The following is a 23717-nucleotide window of genomic DNA, read 5'->3' as shown; positions in this document are numbered from 1 at the left end:
TGGCCGCTGAGCCTGCGCATCCGGAGCCTGTGCTCCGCAACGGGAGAGGCCACAACGGTGAGAGGCCCGCGTACCGCAAAAAAAAAAAAAAAAAAAAAAAAAATACAGCCTTATAAAATCTTCCATTTATGCACATATGTGTTGTATGATTGCTGTGCCTGTGCTAGCAGTTGTGCAGCTTCAGTGTTTCCTGCTACACAAGCGCAGTTCCGGCGGCTCCCTCCTCTGTCCTCATCCCTTGGCTGCTGTGTGCCCTAGACGTGCAAACCATTTTAAAAATTAGACAAAATGAACCTTAAATAGGAAAGCACGGTGTTTTTTCACAAATTGTTTTATCAGTAAGTATTCCAAAGCAAAATATGATTGGCCTAGTCTGTCTGCTATTTGGGAATATCAGTCATTTTTCTCATTTGCTAGTATGCACAATTAGAAGATTATACATAATTGGAAATTATAAACGGGTTAGTTTCTATGTTTTTGAGTGTGTGCAGTGTATAAATACCAAGAGATTAAATCACACTATAGGTGTTTTAAAGACAAAATCTTTTTTAGTTTAAATTTGGTCATAGTTGACCAATTAAGAGCCAGCTCAGATCAGAAGCAGATCCCTAGTAGGGCTTCTACCTCTGTTCAGACCCACATTGGTGGGGAGTTCTGGAATGCTTGGATTTGCTCCAGGGCTGAAGTCAGGGTCAGGAGCCTGCTCTCGTGGTACATCCTGCTCTGAGTGCGTGGCTTCGGCAGCTGCCGAGGAGAGACAGCGAACAACTGGACACCTCCTAACGCTCCTGCAGTGACAGTCCCGCTTGCGCTGAAGTATGATGTGAAAGGCTCAGCTCCTCTCCTAGGTCTCACTCTGCGACTCCCCGAGTGAGCTACTTTAGTGTGCAGCAGGAGGGAGTGGTGATAAGGGAACATGGCGGTTTAACCAGGAACTGCTGCAGTAGAGAGACGACAGTGAGGGTTATCCTGTGAGCCAGACACACTTTTCTTTCTTAAAAACTTAATACTAACCATATTTTATTTGTAATTGAAGCTTGACTTTATTTAATACTGCAACTATTTTGTTTTTAAATTAGGACTTTGTATGTTATTAGTAGTGCCATTAGGCAGTGATTAAATCCGTCTTCAATTACAGTCATGAAAAGATTGCTCCTTAAAACACTAAAGAAATGCTGTTTTATTATGGTTATTGAAATTTCTTGACATATATTAAGAAGGGAGTTCCAGCTGTTGGCTCTTTCTTAATTCTTAAAGATTACTTACTTATGTTGGCTTTTTTTTTTTATTGAGATACGTGTATATTAGAAAATTTAGGAAAAGTGGCAAAAAGAAACACATAACCATTTTGCCTCTTGATGACTTGAAGAGACTAGTCATTGTTCAAGTTTTGGGTGTTGTATCTTGAGTGAGAAGTTTTTATTAAAACTTATTTAAAACTTTGCAGGCAATGTTAAGGTATTAACAACTATCATACTCTCATGTTATAGAAATAAAGCCAATGGCTATGAAGTTAAGAAATAAGTGTGGGGACTTCCCTGGTGGTGCAGTGGTTAAGAATCTGCCTGCCAAGACGGGAATAAAGACACAGACCTACTAAAGAATGGACTTGAGGTTATGGGGATGGGGAAGGGTAAGCTGTGACAAAGTGAGAGAGTGGCATGGACATATATACACTACCAAACGTAAAATAGCTAGCTAGTGAGAAGCAGCCGCATGGCACAGGGAGATCAGCTCAGTGCTTTGTGACCACCTAGATGGGTGAGATAGGGAGGGTGGGAGGGAGACCCAAGAGGGAAGAGATATGGGGATATATGTATATGTATAACTGATTCACTTCGTTATAAAGCAGAAACTAACACATCATTATAAAGCAATTATACTCCAATAAAGATGTTTAAAAAAAAAAAAAAAGAATCTGCCTGCCAATGCAGAGGACACAGATGCGAGTCCTGGTCCAGGAAGATCCCACACGCTGCGCCACAACTACTGAGCCTGTGCTCTAGAGCCCACGAGCCACAACTCCTGAGCACGTGTGCTGCAACTACTGAAGCCCACGTGCCTAGAGCCCGTGCTCTGCAACAAGAGAAGCCACCGCAATGAGAAGCCCGCGCACTGCAACGAAGAGTAGCCCCTGCTCGCTGCAACTAGAGAAAACCCACGCACAGCACTGAAGACCCAATGCAGCCAAAAAATAAATTAAATAAATACATTTTAAAAAAAGAAAGAAAGAAATAGGTGTGGTTCCGCAGAGGTCATTCTAGTGACAGTGAGCTGTCGCTGCCCTCTTGGAGACCACCTCTTGCCCCTGTCTCCTCGCTCTCCAGGCTCTTTTCGTCTGTATTGCTCTTTAGTTGTTTCTTTGTTAGAGGCTGTGAGTATTTATTATGCTTGCTTATATAGGGCAGTGCCTGGTTTGAGGAAGGCAACCTACATGGCTTTTGCACATATCAGCAAAAAGAGAAAGTGATGTGAAAATCAGAATTGTGCAGATACACATATAAGACTTTATTAAAACCAAGCTTTTATTCAAATTTTTTATACAATGATGATGTCCTTTAGTAATTTGCTTTATTCTGGCTATACAGCAGTTTTGTATTTTTTATTTTAATTAATATGGTTTAGCTGGTGGAAAATGTAAGACATTTTTAAAGGACTTGGAATTAATTGTTTTCTCATTTTATATTTAGTCCTGCTGGAGGAAACTTTTTCTGTTCAATTTTAAGAGTCCCCTACAGCCATGCGTTGAGAACAGATCATCTCAGTTATTTAGAGTTAATTAACTCTACGCTGTTCTAACATGAGCAGTGCTTAGAATTGGAGCTTTTTTTTTTTTTTTTTACTAATTGTTATTGTATTTTACCATATTAATTACTCACGTTTGCTAATTCATCTTTGTCATTTATTCTTTTTTTATATTTATTTTATTTTATTTTTGGCTGCATTCGGTCTTAGTTGTGGCATGTGAGATCTTTTTGTTGTGGCGCGCAGGCTCTTCATTGCAGCGCGTGAGCTTCTCTCTAGTTGTGGCGCACGGGTTCCAGAGTGAGAGGGCTCTATAGTTTGCAGTGCGTGGGCTTAGTTGTCCCACAGCATGTGGGATCTTAGTTCCCCGACCAGGGATCGAACCCACGTCCCCTGCATTGGAAGGCGGATTCTTAACCACTGGACCGCCAGGGAAATCCCCTGTCATTTATTCTTTGAATAGGTTGAGAATATGATAAAAGTTATGTACTCTCTCCCAAAAAGCTCATACAGTGTTTTCACCTATAATTTCCAGGAGTCACAAGCACCAAGAAGCATTGTAGTGTGGGCTTATGAGGCTCTGCTCTAAATTTTTAGATTATATTCTTGTCCCTTCTAGGTTCTTAATATTTGTCCTTCTTTACATTACAAAATGTTTCAGGTGTTATATCTAAAATTATTTTCAAGTAAACTGTTTTGATCCTGTCACTGCGTTACTCTTCGGTTTTGGTTTTTACCCTCAGATCAGATAATTTACAATATTTACCTTTACTTTATGGTATTTACTCTTCCCTTTTACCAGTACTTCACTTCTGTTCTGACTGTACATTCTCTTTTCTAGCCCAGTGTGCCTTCTGTTAGCCCTGTTGTACTAGCTTATCCTGTTTACACCTTTAAAATGTCATAGATGCCTTGGTCTATTACCATATCCCTCTCCTTTAAATCATAAAGATCCATTATCCAAGAAAGTGTCTTCCGGTTTATTCTCTTCACCCTCTAGCATGCGAGTGATGTGGGTCATTCAGGAACTCAGAGCCTAAACTATGATTTCATAGTAACATTTTTAATATTGGTAATAATATAACTATATAAAGTTTTTTTATTATAAGTTAGAAGAGTATCTAAACAAAGCCATGAATATTTAGAAACTAATTTTACACTAAACAAAGTGACAAAGTTCATCCAAGTCTTTAAATATTCAGAGTAACTCTTTGGTACTTCACTAGCAATTCAAGCTTGGAGATTAGGGTTGCCTGAATCATTTCAGAACTTCACGCTCTATTTTAGCCTACAAATATCTGTTCCTTCTTTTTCCCTACTTTCTTCCCTAATCCTAGTTAAGATTTAACTAGGATTATTCTCTTGATTCTAAAGAGCACAGGAGTAAATTCACCACCAAATAAATTTTAAAAGGGAAAGATTACCCAAGTGCTCGTTCTGTCCACGCCAACCCTTAAATATGTATGTAACAACTTATCATAAACTATAAGTTTTCACTGGTTTTGTTTCTCATAAGATTCTGAAATTCTCAGGGGTCAAGATAAGGATTTTTCTGAAACATGCACCCAAAAACTTCGTATTTGGTACAGGCCTCACTGTTGGCCTGGGCAAATGCTAGCAATTCTGCTCACTTAGTATATGATTCACTGGCACAGTTTTATCCTGCTTCTGCCCTGTACGTGAAGGCTAGATGTGGAAACTCGTGCATCCTCGTTGGATACCCCCTGTCGTTAAAGGCAGAGAAGGGTGGTGAAGTTGAAGGGAAAAGGGGTGAACACTAGCAGTGCTGACAGTAGAAGTGGGAAAGTGGGGATTCTCTTCAGCTTGTTTATTTAGCGGTTGTTTAGTTATGTTAGGCGCTACCTTAAAGCAAACAAACAAGCAAACACAGTCTGTTTGGTTTTTCAGCCATTATATAGCAGATTCTGTTAGAGAATCTTTTAAAATCTTCACTGTTAAAGTATCTTCAGAAATTACTAAATGAGAGCATGGATGTCTTACGAGCATGAAATATGTCCAAAGAATCAGGTAAAAGCAAAAAGGGAGATTTTGGCAAGTCCTTGCCAGGTCTTAAATGATTTGTTCTATGTTCATGTTTTACAGATACAAAGCAGAGCTTTATTGTACAATAAATTAATTTGCCAAAATGTGTAATCATATATGTGCATTATTTTCCTTTTTGTATCATGTAATCTATGTATTACTTTATTTACTGGTGATTTAATTTATAAACATCAACAGAAATGACATGCATCTTAGTACCTTTTTTGTAAAAGTAGTATCTTTATGTGTTTTGTCAATGCTTGGTAAAATGTTCAGCTCATCCCCTGCTCATTTGCTACAAATACATTTTAATCAAAACTTTATCTTAGACATATTGTATTGTTATGTCCATGAACTCCAAGCGGAAGCTGAAAAAATCCATTACAACCCAAACCAAACATGATATAAGGCCTGAAGTCCATCAGATCGTTCAGATTTACGGACAGAAAGTGCGCAGCAGCTGGTGCAGCGCAGTTTCAGAGCATCTGTTCCTGAGATTCCATAGCTTGTGCAATAGGTGCAAAATAAGCAATATCCTTTTGGTACAGTTAACACTGCCACCCCCTGTCCACAGCTTTGCCTCTGTGCTCCTGTTATGAAGGCGTTTTTAAAATCTAAAGTAATTAACAGTATGCAGTAATTTGTGGTTGTAATAAGAGGAAATAATTGTGTGCACACTTGGGTGCACTTGTACATACCTAGCTACCTAAAGATATTCTAATAAATTATTAATAGGGTTTAAAATTCATAAGCACAAAACCCTTTCGCATATTGGTTCAAGGACTGAAATCTATTTTTAAATTGTTATTTTTTTAATATCACACTTCAAGTTTGGAATTGGTTGCCATTCATAAAGATTCACTCATTCCTGGCAAACTTTTTTAACCATTTAACATATTAACCAAAGGAAGGCATGCCGGGGGCAGACAGATGCAGTGCAGAGTCACCAGGGCTTTGATGAGCGTTTACTGAGTCCTGTACACTCACTCTAGGACACCCTAACCCAGAATGGGCGCTGGGAGGGCTCTTAGAGGAGGGAGTACCGGAACCCTAACAAATGAAAGGGCCAGAAGCAGCTAACTATCACACAGTTAGCTTCGTGAGGTTTAATTACCATCAGAAGCGGTAAGTGGTTATTTAATCTGTCTTCTGGAAAGATGTACAGCAAAGGTTTATTAAAGCTCATCAGAGGTAGCAAGGTGAAAACTGAAGCTAAGGATGCACCAGCAAACCCAGTCAGTTTTAGGAAAATTGTGTTAGCAAAGACCAAAACTAAGGTTGACATTTAAAATGAGTACCGTATTTGTTTCGTACAAGACCGATTCATAAAAATAATAGTATCAGTGGAATTTTAAAATAGAAATGTAATTTTTGTTTTTAATAGGAAATTGCATATCTGCCCCTTCATTCAAGCTTTCATTATTTTTCCATTTATCTGAAGGTTTTCATAAAATTTGTTCTATTTTGGGGATAAAATTTGTATGCAAGCAACATGTTGCTGCTTGGGGTTTTTTGTTCTTGTTGTTTTTTAACTAATTCCAGTCTTTGACCAAATTTTGTGTGGAGTTAGGGTGTGGGGCTTAAGGGACTTGGTGGTAGGCAAACTGCCATCAGTATTCAGCCACAAGCTTTAAAAAGCCATCCTCACTATGTGCTTCCTGTAAGCCAAGGAAGCATGTAGCGCGGACAGTCTTTTGCTGGGGACTGGGGTATGGAAGCCTGAGCAGATCATGAAGAATGTGGGAGCATGGGGGGAAAGCAGTGCAAAATACTGTATGGATGAATCACTTTCCTTCTGGAATCCTAAACTATAAAATACATACAGCTACAGACTGCAGCTGTTGCCCGTGGAGGGATAGGAGAAAGGCGAGAAGGGATCCTTTAATCCATCCCCTCTTCGCTCCACACTGTGTGTGTTGTAGGATATAATATCCTAAATGTTGTTAACCCTCATGGTAGCCTCTGTTTATGACTCAGCCCTTTGTTAGCAGCACTTTCCCCAGGCATACTTGAAGTTCTCAGTTTTGAGGAGACTTTTTTTTTTTTTTTTTTTTTTGTGGTATGCGGGCCTTCCTCTGTTGTGGCCTCTCCCGTTGCGGAGCACAGGCTCCAGACGCGCAGGCTCAGCGGCCATGGCTCACGGGCCCAGCCGCCCCGTGGCATGTGGGATCCTCCCAGACCGGGGCATGAACCCGGTTCCCCTGCATCGGCAGGCGGATGCGCAACCACTGCGCCACCAGGGAAGCCCTTGAGGAGACTTTTTTGCATGGGTTTGTAAGGGTCCTGAAATTAGAGCATAGCTTATATCACAAAAGGCTCCTTGTTATGCTCTGCTGTACTTCTCAGTTGCCTGAAGAAGAGAGATCACAACCGAGATAAATTTGCTGATACCAGACCTGTTAGGAGTCTTCTATTTAAATTTAATTATATAATAATGAAAAATATTAGTTTGGTGCATCTCTGTCTCTTATTTTTTTTTTTAGTTCCCTGTGCTATACAGTAAACCTTTGTTGTTTATCTATTTTATATATAGTGGTGTGTATCTGTTAATCCCATACTCCTAATTTATCCCTGCCCCCTTTCCACTTTTGTAACCATAAGTTCGTTTTCTATGTCTGTGAGTCTGTTTTGTTGTTGTTTGTTTTGTTTTTTATTTATTTATGGCCGCGTTGGGTCTTCGTTGCTGCGCGCAGGCTTTCTCTAGTTGCAGCGAGCGGGGGCTACGCGTTGGGTCTTCGTTGCTGCGTGCAGGCTTTCTCTAGTTGCAGCGAGCGGGGGCTACTCTTCCTTGCAGTGCACAGGCTTCTCATTACAGTGGCTTCTCTTGTTGCGGAGCACGGGCTCTAGGCGCGCAGGCTTCAGTAGTTGTGGCACGCGGGCTCAATAGTTGTGGCATACGGGCTTAGTTGCTCTGCGGCATATGGGATCTTCCCAGACCAGGGCTCAAATCCGTGTCCCCCGCATTGGCAGGTGGATTCCTAACCACTGCGCCACCAGGGAAGTCCCTGTTTCTGTTTTGTAAACAAGTTCATTTGTGTCATTTTTTTTAAGATTCCACATATAAATGGTGTCATATGATATTTGTCTGTCTCTGTCTGGCTTACTTCACGTAGTATGATAATCTCTAGGTCCATCCATGTTGCTGAAAATGTCATGATTTCATTCTTTTTTATGGCTGAATAATATTCCATTGTGTATATACCACATCTTCTTTATCCATTCATCTGTCAGTGGACACTTGGGTTGCTCCCATGTCTTGACTGTTGTGAATAGTGCTTCTGTGAACATTGGGGTATGTGTACATATCTCTCATTTTGAAAAGAAAGAAGTCAGAATATCATGGTTGATAAGTAACATTGGAAAAGTAACTATCAGAGATTGGAATTTATCGTTGTGGGACTTTCACGTTTGCTAAATGCTTAGTGCTCCTTTCATACTTCTGTCTAGCATTCACCCACTTATGTTATGCCTCCCCCCACTAGAAAGGGGGTGTCTGTTCATGTGTCACTTTATACAGTGCTTGGTTGTAGGAGACATGTAATATTTATTAAATAAGTTGATGTTGAATGGTTGTAGGAGGAGTTCACAGAGTAGTATTTCCCTTGCGAGTAGGGCAGTAGGCTAAAGCAACCCCGTCATTTCTCAGGAAAAGCTTTACTTAGTTGTGATTACAGTGAGTGATACTGATGAAGCTTTAGGAAGGTATTGAGATTTTAAGTTAGGGCTCTAGTCTTTTTTTTAATCACTTGAAACCTAATTTAAATTTTCTGGTTAGAACATAAACAAAAATGTATGTAGTTATGATGTACCTCCTGAAAAGTAGTTATGGAGGAAGGGAAGTGAGTATTCTGCTCAGTGATCTCATCTGGAGAGAGAAAGCTGTTACCAGAAGAGAAGATGCCTCTTCCTTTACTCATCAGCATCCCTAACAGTGGCCACTCCTCTTCAGACAGATTACTGTGGTCCTAGGGGCTATTTTAAAATTCATATATATAGAGAGAGGCATATGTCATTTCATTTTACTGTGCTCATCTAAGAAAAGCCACACTAGCTTTCTTCCCGTCTCTGGAAGGAAGTCTAGGCTAGGCCATCACTAGATGAAATGATATCCAGAAGCCACAGAGAATAGTTTCCAGAGCTCCCAGTTTTCCCAGGAATGACTTTTGTCTCCCTCACTAATACTCTGTCATTTTGTAGAATTTATCGTGAAGCATAGCTTATGCAGTGAATAGTTCTAATTTACTCTGGTAGTATTTTGTTTCATGTACAATAAAAACTCCCTGATTCAGAGTGAAATGGAAATGTTCTGTCTAATGACTGAAAATTTCCAGTTGTAAAGTTTTATTTAAGAAGAAGAGATATTCTTTAATTACACCACAGAAAGTTCAAAGACAACAAAATAATTACATTTTATCCAGATTACTGCAAATTCCAAAATAAAAACCCCAAATGAATAGGTTTTACTACATTTTGCCTGATGCAATGTATATCTGCTGGACATACTGAAAGCATTGTAAGGAAGGCCTTTTCTTTTCCCACCTTTTTCATGAGAAATGTAGAGACCAAAGAATGTTCAACAAAGAACAGAACACTTTTTCCAATTTGTCACTTCATGGATAAAAAGTAGAGACAGAATGGTGAAGCACCTGTTGCTTTAAAGGCAATACACTAGTGAAATGTTTTAGCAGAAGTCATCAGCTTTCAAAGATCTCTTTTATCCAGTTCATATCACTCATTGCTCTTAATTCCTTTGTCACATTTTTTACTGCATTACAAGTAATCCTTGAAAGCCATGGAGCATTTTGCATTTAACCAGAACCATGTGGACGGTTCCCACACGTTGAGGATAGCTGCAACCCCAGCTTTTATTCTGCCCTCCTTTCCCAGCATTTAGCTTTAGATGCACGTTTGCGGAGCAAGTCGAGCGGTACTGGGAGGGTCCCCGCTGCCACCACTTTGCGCCAGTCCCGGTAGGTTTAGGGGCAGAGCCCCCAGCGGACCCTCAGCAGTGCTTCGGTCTCCACAAGCACATTCCATAGGCTCCTCTTCTTCCTGAGGCCGACAGGGTTGAGTCCAGGTAACTTAGGGTATCTCGTTCAGAGAGACATTAACATTGGTACCGTTTAGTCCATTCCTACTGGAATAGTTCTCCTGCACGGCAATAAATAAGTTGGAGTGAAGAGGGGCAAAAAAAATTCTCCCCAGCCTTTCGGGTTGAATAGCTGGAGTATGTTACCCCCTCACGCTGCTTTCATTTCCTCACTTAGTGTACAAGGGTGATGTGTGTCTTTTAAGAATTATCTTAGAACTACATCTTGCTTAATCATTTACTGTGTCATTTTTTTGTATTATCTTCTCTGAGAACAGCTTTTAAGAGGTTGAATCCAGCAATAAGGGCATCATAGTTCTCACCTTACTTGGATTTTCCAACATCTGCCTTATTTAGGTTTTCTGAAAGAACTAAAACTGACCAATCTCCCCCGAGGTCTTCTAGGATTATTCAAACCTGAGTATATTCATATAGGGCAGTGGCAGATAGGGTAGTAAATTCAGGTCTTTGAGGGTTTCAGTGAGGTTTTCCCACTCTGTTTTTGAAATGGTTGCTGATTTGTTCTCTGTCTTCCTGAAGTACAGCCGTTTTCATGTTGAACCCTTGGTGTCTGTCACACGTGTGGATACTCTTTTCCCTAAATGCTTTCCCTCTGTGCTTTTCTTCTGCCTTCTGTGTGATTTTTTTTCCTGTCAGTAGTTTGTATATTTTCTGCAATGTTGGTTCTAGTCTTTCCTGTTTTTTAAAGCTTCTCATTTCATACTGGCATCTTTCGTCTCTGCTCCTCTTGTGCATCTGGGCTGGCTCCCTTTCAGATGCCTGTGTCACCTTGCATCTTATCTTTGTTCTCGGATGTTTAAAGTCCATCGATCACATCTTTTGTTTTCTGTGATTTTTTTTCTGCTTTCTTTCAGAATTTGATTTTCATTGTTGTTCCCTATTGCTCTTCATTTTCCCAGAGAATTTGGATAGGCCCAACATCAGGTTTTAAACAGATGGTCTAGCCAGATGTGTTATTTGCCAAGGACAGTGTGAATGTATAAGCTTGACCCCTTTCCATCTTGAACTGAGCACTCTTTACCTTCACATCAGAACATTAGCTGCAGAGCAGGATGTTCGTAGTTTCCATGGACTGTCGGTCAGTCTGCTGCCTGCGGGACTGGAGGAGGAGCGAGGCTGTGTCCTGGCTCTCCTCTGGGCGTTTTGCCTTCCTGCCACGCTGGGGGTTAGCGCATCCCCAGCGGTGGCCTTTGCGATTCACTCTGTCCCCCTGTTTGGGGTGCCTGCCCCTTTAGAGAAATGCCCTCAGACATAGTTGCTGGCTTTTTGCTCAGCGTGGTTGTGGACACAGTATTTTCCTCTGCCCAGCCGTGCCCGGCACCCTCTGCTGATGCCAGTCCCCCTTTGACAGGATGCAGGAGTGGAAAGAGGCACGTGCTGGGCCTCTAGCGACGGCAGCGAGTGACGGGGCTTTCCGGGGGCACTCCCCACGGTCCTCTCTGGCCTGCACTTGGGAGCTCTCAGTGACAGCGTTACCCCTGCAGGTTAGAGGAAGTCATCTTCCACAGTGCACCTTCCTGCCATCTGCTCCACAGCTGTCTGACGTTCCCAGTGTGGGGGCCCCCGGAGGCGTGCAGTGCACACACCCAGGCCCGGCTGCCCCATCCGCAAGGGATTCCAGAATCTCCTCCTCTCGTTCCATCACACTCTGGGGGAGGAAACCAGTTTTCATTCCTAGTATTGTCGTGCAGGTGGGTCAGCATTATCAGTACCTATCAATAGAAGATCTTTCTAGAACAAGTTTAGAGTGGGAGGTTAGGAGCTAGCATCATCATGGCTGTCCTTACTTTCTGGTTTTCATTCTGGTTCTTTGTCAGGTTTGGGGACGGAGATTTTAAGAAGTTTTACTTACTGCTTTCTCATCAATTTATGGTTTTGTGGGTTTTTTTGTTTTTGTTGTTTTTGTTTTTGTTTTTTTAATGACCCTTTGATTTTATTAAGAGTTAACTCAGGAAGGTACATTATACTTTTTTTTTTTTAGCATAGAGAAAGGACCTTCCCAAATTTTATTTGCAAGTGGATTATCGTATAGATTGAGAGTGAAAACCAAAAATCCAAAGGGAAAAAGAAAACTTGTTTTTTTGTAGCAGAGCCTATAAAAGCTGGAGGTTTCGGGACTTCTCTGGTAGTCCAGTGGGTAAGACTCCACACTCCCAATGCCGGGGCCTGTGTTCAATTCCTGGTCAGGGAACGAGATCCCACATGCATGCCGCAACCAAGAGTCCGCATTCTGCAATTTAAAAAAAATCCCACATGCCGCAACTAAGACCCGATGCAGCCTAAATAAATAAATAAATAATTTTTAAAATTAAAAAAACATAAAAGCTGGAGGTTCCGAGTTCCTCCAGTGCTGGTATTCTCACCATACCCTTGAAACGGCCCCTGGAACTTAACAGATTTTTAGATGTGAATAGCAATGTTTATTTATATCCTATATAAATTACTTAAAATTATGGTTTGCCTTATGATACCTTCTATCTTTGAAAGGAATTGATTTAGCCCTAGGAGATGACATTCCGATTTCTCTTGACATCCTGAAACCTAGGTGTCAGCATACTGAATTGCTCTTTGTATAGATGCTTTTCCTGTAAGTGAGAGCTCATCATGACTAAGAATACACTAGTAGTAAGTTTTTTAAAAAGTGACTGTTAACAGTGTTGGAAAGATGAAAAGATTTGTATCCTGTGGTCTACTTTTATTTGACATGTGATAGTATTTATGATGAGCCCGAACCATGTCTACTTGTATTTTTCTGAAGGACACTGTGCTTTTACTCACAGTTCTGATCATTTTCAGTTTATGTAAACGTGGCCCTGGTACTTTTATATAACATACATTCTACAAAGTGCTTTGGATATATATAGTAGATTAGTTTAGATGAGTTTATACAGCATCAGTGGGGTGTGAGTTACGCCCTGTAAGTGAATCTTCCAGACAACTAAATTACCCTCGTAAGTAATAAAACGTCTCTTTATTTTAAAAATGCAAGATTTACATTAAAAACAGTTAAGCTACATTACACATTTTCCTACATTTTTGACAAAATGTTCCCTACATAATTAGCAATTTCTAAGTGACTGAAGATCATCATCACATAAATAGAACTAGTGGCTATTTATTGGTCATCATAACACTGATTGATCCAGACTATCGTGGCCAGGTCTGGCTTGTTTAATTTTCTCTCCCGTCTCACTTTCAGACTGTAAGAGCTCCCTTCTGCCGTTAGTGTACTTGACTCTAGCATTTGTAATGTAATGTTTCTAATATGCTGGGATTTTGAGACTGAAAAGCCAAGAGTATTGGATGGATGTATAGACTAAGTGCTGAATCATGGTATGAGATATCCTGCAGCATCAGCCGTGTACGTTCCAGTGTCTTTCATCTGCGCTGGCTCTTGTGTGAGTTAAAATGCCCACATCCAAGACGGTCTTCCTGGTGCACTGTGTCTGCCCTTCTCCCCTTCTGTCCATTTTTGTCGCGTCCCCCAGAGACCCTCTGCCCCCTGGATCTGCTGCCCAGACCTCAGGACTGGCTGTAGCGTGCTTTGCTCTACTGTTGCTCCCGGTCTTGGCGACACCTCACCGTTTGCAGCCCAGGTCCCATTTCTCCTGACCTGGGATGCCTTTGTTAAGTCTCCCAGTTAACAAGGCAGTTAATTGGTCCTCTCTCTGCCTTCTCCTACAATTTTTTACATACTTCTGTTAGAGCATTTGTTTAAATTACGACGATCGTGATAGTAATGGCTGACCTTCCAGAGCACGTAGTATGTGTATTATTTCATTGAACACACGGTTTATAAAAGACCCTTTAAGTAGATACTACTGTGTTCTTCATTTTACAGATTAGTTAGGGAGAAGTCACAGTAGGAACTTGGCCAAGTGACAGAGCTGGGATTTAAGTCCAGGCAGCTGGATTCCTGTTTCCTCACTGTTCGTGAGTCAGCTGATAACTGGTCCAAGGTCACATACCTAGTGAGTGACAGAACTGGAATTTGCATCCTGGGTAGTTTGGCCTTGGAGCCAGTGCTCTGAATTGTTTCTTTGCTCTCCAGCACTCCCTTTTGTGAGCTCCTTAAAGGCCGAGACCTCACAGTGTCCATCTGTGTATCTGCAGAACAGTGACACATAACAGGTTCTTAAATGTTTGAAGATGAATTTGTGAACTTCTTCACCGCCTGATACGGAGCAGTGCTAACGTTAACGGCACTAAGCTGGGCATCTGCCCTTGTGCTGTCTCAGACAGAATTTTAGTGCCTTGACCTTCGTTATTCCTCCGCATCCTCTTCATCCAAACTGATCCTCTGACTGCACCTCGCCGAACTCAAAAAGCCGTTGCCTTTGACCAGACTCAGTGTACCAAGCACAACTGACCACAGATACGCCACATGTACACGTATCTGTGGAAGAGAGACAGGAGAAACGAGAGAGAAGAATGAGTGCCCGAAACCATATGGTCAGTTCAAGGAATATGCAAACAGCAGCAACGATAAAAACCACCTGAAACGTGCGCAGGAAGGAGGAGAGAGACAGGAGGATGTGGGCAGAGAGAGCATGCTCACGTGAGCAGGAGAGCACCAGGGGAGAGGATGGAAGGGTTGGGGGCAGAGAGACATCGTTAATTCTTGATGTTAAATCCATCCATCGGAGCTTTGATCATAGTGGTCGTACATGTGAAGTATGGCAAGAATAAACTGTATAGATAAACAAAAGATGCAAAATGTCAAATTGATCTTCCAGATTCTGTGAAGTAAGCATAAATATATAATACACATCAGTTTGTGGTCCTTTAAAATTCAACTACTGTATGACAGAGGGGACTTAAAATTGTCTTGGGCCTCCCTGGTGGCGCAGTGGTTAAGAGTCCGCCTGCCGATGCAGGGGACACGGGTTCGTGCCCCGGTCCGGGAAGATCTCACATGCCGCAGAGCGGCTGGGCCCGTGAGCCATGGCCGCTGAGCCTGCGTGTCCGGAGCCTGTGCTCCGCAATGGGAGAGGCCACGACAGTGAGAGGCCCGCGTACTGCAAAAAAAAAAAAAAAGAAAATTGTTTTGTTGGTTCGTCAACTTGGAATTAGAAAGGCTCTGGCGATTTCAGAACAATACTCTTCTTTCCTCTGCGTAAATTTTGCTGTAGCGAAGAAATGTGTTCGTAACATCCTACTTATTTTAAATTTTATTGAACAAGGGAAATAATACATGTCATTTAGGAAATGGACAACTCTTAGCCCAGGTCTTAAGGATGGCTACTTCTAGTTCTATTCTTTGTTATTCTCTAGAGCCTAACTTAAATCCCACTCTTTTTATGAAAACTTTCTCAACTGTCATTACCCACACTGCTTTCTCTATTTTCCTAGTTTATGTAATCCTTAGAGGAGCTGGCATAGGATAGTGGTTGAGCTGAGGTTGTCATATTGCCTCTATGCTATCCGCTGACTTGCCATGTTAACCCAGGCAAGCTGGTTAACCTTGACAAGCTTTGGTTTCTTCTTTTGTAAAATGAAGCTGATAAAATGAAGTCTCCTGTTAGGGTCATTGTGAATATTGAGTGAGACCATGTATGGAAAGATTTTAGCACCCTACCTTGCATGTGTTTAATTCACATTAGCTGTATTGTTAGTGTTTATTACTGTACTGTTGCCCCTTTGATTAGTATGTGTCCTGTCTCTTCCTGGAGTGCCCTCACACTAGTAGATGCTCGATTATGTATTTACTTGGGAGGTTGGTGGGTAGGAGTTAGGATGAAGGGAAAGACTCTAGTAGTAAGAGGTGCTGACTTGGGGGCTTCTGCTGTATATTGCGTAAGGGAAATGGTGGGATTAGTATCTACACAGGTGATGGCCTCCAACTGATAGCTGTGTCCTCAGTAAGCAGTGTGAGACGTGGTGGAAAAAATTAGAAAAAAGAGAGACATTGCTAGTGCTGGCGAAGGGAATTGCAGGATATGGGGGTAGTAGAATAGGTGTATTTATACCATGAAGTAGCAGAAATTAAAGGTACAACACCAGGTGGAGTTGTGAGGATGTTAGTAGGGGGTCGTTAGATAGTTTTATGCCACATCGCCTACTGGTAGAGAATCGTGGTGGGCAAATGTGGAGGTCATTTGTTTGTAAGTGACCTTCTAAATTCATGGTCTACAATTCATATGGCAGTTTCAAGCTCAGAAATCAACCCAGGGAAGGGAACTTTAGTTTCGCCTCCTCTACCTTTTCTTGTTCATTGGGGAGGATATTTAACCAAAATTGGAAGGGATGACAACCCAATCAACCATTATCTAAAATGTCACTTCCCAGGGGACTTCCCTGGTGGTCCAGTGGTTGGGACTTCACCTTCCATTTCAGGGGGTGCGGGTTCAGTCCCTGGTCCGGGAGCTAAGATCCCACATGCCTTGCGGCCAAGTAACCAAAACATAAAACAGAAGCAATATTGTAACAAATTCAGTAAAGACTTTAAAAATATTTTTTAAATAAAAATAAAATGACACTTCCCAGAATAATTGACTCTTCTCAAGAATCTTCAGAAATGTTACGCTTATGCAAGTTATAGACGCATACAAGTATATAGAATATGGTAACCATGAGATGGAGGAATAGTTTTCATATCTTGCTGCAAGAGAGTGGGAGGTTTGTGTTTTTACTTCTTGGTCATTTTCAGTATAGGTTAGGACCAGGAAAGAGGAAGATTGCCACAAGATAGAGGACAGCATGAAAACCAAAAGAGACATAGAATAACAATCCATCCTGTTATGAGAGCACTTGAGGAGGATAAATGAGTAATTGGCCCCTTTTAGTTGGTTGACGTTTAGAAAGAAGAATATGTTTGTTTGCATAAAAGGTTTTAAGTGGTTGGTAAAAGGTATTTTTTTAACTAGTCATGAACAACTTAGATACAAGATAGTATAAAAGAGCCAACATTGGGACTTCCCAGGCGGTCCAGTGGTTAAGACTCCACACTTCCACTGCTGAGGGCGCGGGTTCAATCCCTGGTGGGGGAACTAAGATCCCAGATGCCGTGTGGCAGGGCCAATAAATAAATAAATATATATTTTTTAAGAACCAACATTTATTTAAAGATTTGGAAATACATATACCTATTTCTGTATAGATTATTTACTTTTTAAAATCGAATAGACTATATATTAACATTAGTATAATAAACATAAATATTCTTTAAGCTAATAATGTATATATCTGTGTTTAACTTCTTTAGCTCTTCAATACACTGTATTACTCTTGTATCTAGGACTTTGCCAGTGCTGTGACATTTACTGAGAAGACTCTTACCCCTCTCCCTTCCCTATCCCATCTGTATACTTTCTGTAAATTCACTGCCAAGGCACTTAGTACATTCTAGTAGGAATTACTGTTTGTCTTGTTTACCACTGTTTTCCTACAAATACTATCTATTTGATAATGTATCAAATGATAATGTATCTACTTCATGTATAAAATGTTCAGAAAATATTAATAAAATTCAATTTTCTGATGACTGAAATAAGAGTATGGACTCATATAATTAAGACATGCCCCTTGAGTTATTTTTATAGTAGTAATTTAAGGGGAAAGAAAAGGAAAGACATGAACAGGCAAGATCTGGAGAAGACAGGGCACCATCAGTGCAGTATTATTGAGTGTTCTGTATACGGCCAGTATTCTGGTAGGCACTCAAGGAAGCCGGTTGTCAAATTGGGGAGAGAGAATTAATACTGGTTAGAGGACTGGGATCAGCTAAAAGGAGCTGTTGATGGCTTTGAATTTGGAGGTTTGAGCAACTGGAATTGCTGTTTTTCCCCCATTTCAGTTCTACTCAGCACTTACTGAACATGACTTGTGTGTCTGCATGGAAAGGAAGCGATGTGTCCAGGAAGGATGTCGTGGTCTGAGTTAGCGCGTTACCTTCAGGAAAGTGATCCCTAGTACCAGTGTGCTCTTGGATTTCACAGATGACACGTTCTGAGTCAAGGTTCCTATTTTGACCTTGGCATGTGTGCTGACTGGTATGTCGTCTTCTTCCGGTCTGCCTAGGGCACAGTGCCTAGCCATGGGTAGGAGGATAGTTGTGGTAGTTAAGAGATTGAAACACTTTTGAGTCAGACACACCTGGTTTTTCATCCTGGCTCTGCCATTTACTTTACGGTTTTCATATCTACTGTAGTATCTACTGTTCAGTTATTGTGAGGATTAACTAAATAATCCATGGGGGGTACTTAACTAGTACAATGCCTAGCACATAGTAAGTGCTCTGTGAAAGGTTAGCAAGAAATATTTCAGTATCGTCTCTATCAGCATTTGGGTCAAGGCCCAGGTCCCATTGTCTAAGGTACAGACTCTGACAGTAACAATATCTTAGCCGTTCTTGTTCTCTTAGCACTGTGCACCCATGATGTCAATATATTCCTAAAGGCAGGGCCACTGATCAGAATGGATGTACTTCATCTTCACATGATCTGCTGCCGTCCTGTCTCCCTGAGCTTCTCTTCCGCCATACCACCCTTGAGCACACCATGCTTGTTCCCGTCCCATGGTCTGTATTCTTTCTTTACCTCCTCCTTGGAATGCTCTCCCTCCAGAGCCCAAGCCCACAAGGCGTGCCTCACTTAGTCTCGTTGAATGTCACCTGTTCAGAAAGGCTCTCCTTGTCCATCCCATTGAAATATTACTTTTTAAAAAAATTTATTTTATTTATTTATTTTTGCCTCCGTTGGGTCTTCATTGCTGTGCGCTGGCTTTCTCTAGTTGCGGTGAGCGGGGGCTACTCTTTGTTGCAGTGAGTGGGCTTCAGTAGTTGTGGCACACGGGCTCAGTAGTTGTGGCTCGAGGGCTCTAGAGCGCAGGTTCAGTAGTTGTGGCGCACAGGCTTAGTTGCTCCGCGGCATGTGGGGTCTTCCTGGACCAGGGCTTGAATCCGTGTCCCCTGCATTGGCAGGCGGATTCTTAACCACTGTGCCGCCAGGGAAGCCCCGAAATGTTACTAATCACTTTCTTATCCTGCTTTATATCTCTTCATGGCACTTCTTAGTGTCTTACATTATTTTATACATTTATTCATTAATTGTCATTCTCCTGTTTGGGAATGCAGGTTCCTCAGGTTAGCCTCATCACTGCTCTGTCTTCAGTGCCTGTGCACTCAGTAAATATCTGTTCAGTAAATGACTTCAAAGTTTGGAGGTTGTTATACCTAAACACTAAAATTACTCTTTAAAGATTATTGTAGAAGTAGCTAAGTTGGGGAATGATACTGAAAAAAATCTGAAATTGCAATTTCTTTTTCTTTTAGAAAAGTGTGGACTCTGGAGAGATGAAAGGGAAACCATCTCCTCGTAAACAGCGCTTCATGCAGTTTTCCTCACTGGAACACAGGGGAGAGTATTACATGACACCACGGGACTTCCTCTTCTCAGTAATGTTTGACCAAATCGAACGTAAGTTGTGTTTTTGTTTTTTAAGTTAAAAAAAATCAAATATTAGGGCTGAAAAACCTCTGTTTTTTAGAATTGGTAACAGCTTTTCTTCATTTTAATTATCGTTCTTTGTACTCTGCGTTTACTTAATTATTTAGACTTTCAACCCCTGTGACACTAAACTTTTTTTATTTATTTATTTATCTAAGAAATAGTTGCTTTGGGGCTTCCCTGGTAGTGCAGTGCTTTAGGGTCCACCTGCCGATGCAGGGGACACAGGTTTGTGCCCCGGACTGGGAAGATCCCACGTGCCACGGAGCGGCTAGGCCCATAAGCCATGGCCGCTGAGCCTGCACGTCTGGAGCCTGTGCTCCGCAACGGGAGAGGCCACAACAGTGAGAGGTCCGCATACCGAAAAAAAAAAAAAGAAATAGTTGCTTTGTACGTGGGTTTTTCTAAAGAGAGGAAAAATAGGTAAGTTTTTAAATGTCACTAAATAAGTTCTTAACAGGGTAACTGATTCATCGAAGATGTTATATTTTGGTGGTGTTGATGTTTTAAATTGGGCAAAAAAAAGAAACTAGGTTAGAGCAATTAAGAGGGTCGCACAGGGGGTGGGGTGGTGGTGGGATGAACTGGACAATTGGGATGGACATGTATACACTGATGTGGATAAAATGGATGACTAATAAGAACCTGCTGTATAAAAAAAAATGTGATCAAATGTATTCTATTGGAAAGAAGCAAAAATAGACCACCATATTTACTGTCTAAAAACATATATATATATATATATATATTTGATCTTTGAAAAAAAATCAACAGAAATTAAAAATTCACCTTTGACCTTACTCAAACCTAGATCCCTCTCTTGAGTTAACTACTGGTTTATTATATAGCTTTTAAAGATCTTTTCTAATGCATTCATATGCTTCTGAATGTTTGAAATATTAAATTTTATTTTGTTTTATTGAGGTGGGTCTTTTCATATATATGGATACTATATGTATTTCTGGAAATTGTTGAACACAGTTTTACTCTGTCTCAGATTGTATTTTAATCAATGCAAAAAGTTGAAATACTATAAGGAGCAATGCTTGGAATACCAAAAAAAAAAAAAAATTGGTTGAGGAGAGAGAGAGGGAGACAGACAAAGAGGGAGAGAGAACAGGAATCTTGTGTGGTCAAACTGGCTAAAAATTGAATTATTATTATAACAGTTTTAAAAATAAGCTTTAATACCTATACTGTACTTATATAAAACTAAAACTTAATTTTCTTTCTTCTGCTAAAAAGAGAAAGCTTCATTGGACTAATGGTCTGCTCTTGATAAGCTATTGTGAAAGGTTTCCGTTTTTAAGTAATCTGCCTAGAAATAACAATTTTGTGTTTTATCAAAATAGTTTCCTGTGCTTCGTGTTATCTTTATCACCAGGTCTTCGATTACTTGAAAAAACCTAGTTTTCTCAATATTAAAGTTTTGCTCAGAACTAAAAAAAAGGAGGGTCATACAATGGAGTCATGATGCCACTGGTTTAAAAAAAAACCTGAAAAAATAGAATGAGAAGCAAAAATCCAAAAGCTATAATTAAATAATTTTATTTCATAAACTGTCTACTCCCAGTTATCCCAAATTGTCAGAAATTCTTAGTTTTATTTATCTAAATCAGTCCCTTTTACTTTGCAGAGAGTAGATATGGCCCCTTCCTCTGTGCCCTATATTGCAGAAGTGTTCTTTGAAAAGTTCTTGGCTTCCTGACACCTTTCAAAGTGTGCCGACAGTCTTGCCCTGTGGATAGCTGCACATGGAACAGGTGGAATGGGACAGGGCAAGGTGAGCTGGAAGAAGTGTAGATTGAATTTGGGAAGACATCATTGATACTGAGGGATGGCTTGAGCAAAAACGAATGATCATGATGTGTTCTAGGGACAGTAAGTTCACCAGTCCCTAGCACCAAAGCATGGCATTGGGGGCTAGTGAAAAACAGTAAAGGGCCAAATGTACAGAGGATTTCGGTGACCCTGTGCAACCACCAAAGAAATGTGTATTTGGTCGAGATAAGGGGATGTCATCTTGAACCAGTGAGGGATCAGTGAAGGTTTATGAGAAGGAAAATAAGGTGGTAAAAATATATTTAGATTATTTTGGTACAGCTTCTGTTAATCTGAAACGCTAAAACAACCAGTTATTTTACCAGCAAAACAGTTTATTTGGGAGGAGCGAAGAACTGCAGTTCACAACGTGCATCAGTGACAAACCACGTGCAAGTCCCTTAAAGCAAAGGAGAGAAAACTCTTTCATAAAAGAGAAGGGGAAACTGGGAGGGGCTGTTATAAATGAAAAGTGCACTGGAGGGAAGTGGGAGTTTGAAGTAGTGGCTTTTCATTGCCCGGCAGGGAGCACATGTTTCTCCCTCTTGCTGGAGGTGCAGGGTGTGTCTCCCTGGGGGTCGCATTGAGCACTGGAGGTGTGTGCACGAGCGCTGCCCTCCTGGCCTCCCGACTCCCTTGCAGTACCATCTCCCTTTATTAGCTTTCACACTGTTGTGGAGGGAAGCTTAACAGTATATATCAGAAACCTTGAAAATATTTACTTATTTTGATGCAATAAGTTCCCTCCTAGAAAATTAGTCTAAGTAAATAATTGGAGAGATACAAAAAATTTTCTTTTAAAAAATAGTTTAGGGCTTCCCTGATGGTGCAGTGGTGAAGAATCCGCCTGCCAATGCAGAGGATATGGGTTCGATCCCTGGCCTAGGAAGATCCCACATGCCGTGGAGCAGCTAAACCCATGCGCCGCAACTACGGAACCTGCGTGCTAGAGCCCACGAGCCACAGCTACTGAGCGCACGTGCCTAGAGCCCGTGCTCTGCAACAAGAGAAGCCACGACAAAGAGTAGCCCCCACTCTCAGCAACTAGAGAAAGCCCACATGCAGCAACAAAGACCCAGCCAAAAATAAAAACAAATAAATGAATAAACTTATTTTTTTAAAATAAGTAGTTTAGCCTCTTCAACATGTAAAGAGCTCGGACGTTGTCACTCCTGTTCTCACAGCACAAAAGAAGCTGGAAGATTGAAAATCAACAGCTCTTCTCAGATCCATGAGAGAGTTGAGACCGCAGGGCACACAGAGCAAAAACTGGAGAAGGTAGACACAGAGAGAAGCCACCGCTGGAGCCACCATCTGGCAAGAGTGTTTCAGGAGTTGCTAGAGCCTGAGCATGGGCTACCTTCAGAGATAAAAATTTGTGAAAATCCACCCTGAGGGCCCCACCAGTCCTCACAGTGAAGGTCTGAGAAAAATCCTCTCCTGCTTCCCCCCAAGGGGAGGAGAAAAGTACCCATTTTGAAATTCCCAGAGCATTCTGTTCTCCTTAACAAAGGCCTGCACAAAAAGGAAGCTATGTTACCCAAGTAACCCACAGCCTAACCAACCTGGGGAAATGGAAGAACCCAACTCCAGCCCCATATACCTTTCCTGCCTCACTTAAGGGGGAAAAACAAAATACTGAAAGCACTTGCGAAGATCACAGCCTAGGGACACGGGCTCACTAACAGACTGAGACCCATCATAGGATCTCCCCACACGTCACCACACACCATCAGTAGGGCTCCTATATAGCACGCAGATACAGCTGAAAGAACTATGCCTCTCAGACCTTACTTAAGAAGGCTCTAGGGAGACAACACAGCAGAGACAAACCAGGACATTAGGAAATTTTAGCTGCTGACATCTGCAACTACAGCAAACAGTGAACACAGCCTAATGCTAACCAAGTAAACATAGAACCTCACACCAAAGGCCTATTTACTGCAGCAATGTTTACCTAGCACATCATATCTGGCTCTCAACGGTAAAATCAAGTGGCATGCTAAACGGCAAAAAGCGTCATCTGAAGAGGCAAAAGCAAACATCAGAACCTCATTCAAATATAGCAGATATTTTGGAATTGTCAGACCAGGAATTCTGAATAACCATAATTAATATACTGAGGACTCTAAAAGAAAGAGTTCACAACATATAATAACAGATGGGTAATGTAAACCGAGATAGGGGGACTCTTAGAGTCAGAAGGAAATGTTAGAAATAAAAAACTCTGTAACAGAGATGAAGAATGCCTTTGATGGTCTCATCAGAATAATCCTCTGGGCCCAGGAAATAATTGGTGATCTTGAAGATATCTCAGTCAAAACTTCCCAAACTGAAAAGAAAAAAGACTGGAAAAAACAATATTCAGAAACTGTAGGATAATTCAAAAAGTGTAACATGCCCATAATGGCAATACCAGAAAGAGAAGAAAGAACAGAAGAAATGTTTGTAGTATTAACAGCTGAGAATTTTCCAAAATTATTAACAAACACCAAACTACAGTTTCAAGAAACTCACAAAATACCAAGCAGGATTAATACAAAAATAAACTC

The 23717-nt window shown here is 41.1% G+C and overlaps 1 protein-coding gene across 2 annotated transcripts in view; it reads left to right on the top strand.

Moving 5' to 3' along the window:
• The window catches only part of MICU2 (mitochondrial calcium uptake 2), a 90524-nt gene that overhangs the window by 11549 nt on the left and 55258 nt on the right, over positions 1–23717 (top strand). For both annotated transcript variants that reach the window (XM_024125897.3, XM_024125896.3), the window contains exon 2: positions 19170–19314. In XM_024125897.3, the coding sequence (XP_023981665.1) occupies positions 19170–19314 (145 nt within the window). The remainder of the gene's footprint in view (positions 1–19169; positions 19315–23717) is intronic.

This window comes from Physeter macrocephalus, chromosome 13 (genome assembly GCF_002837175.3).
Source record: "Physeter macrocephalus isolate SW-GA chromosome 13, ASM283717v5, whole genome shotgun sequence".
NCBI classification, from domain to species: domain Eukaryota; kingdom Metazoa; phylum Chordata; class Mammalia; order Artiodactyla; family Physeteridae; genus Physeter; species Physeter macrocephalus.
The sequence above is the reverse complement of the archived record's forward strand: the minus strand, read 5'-3'. Positions and strand labels throughout refer to the sequence as shown.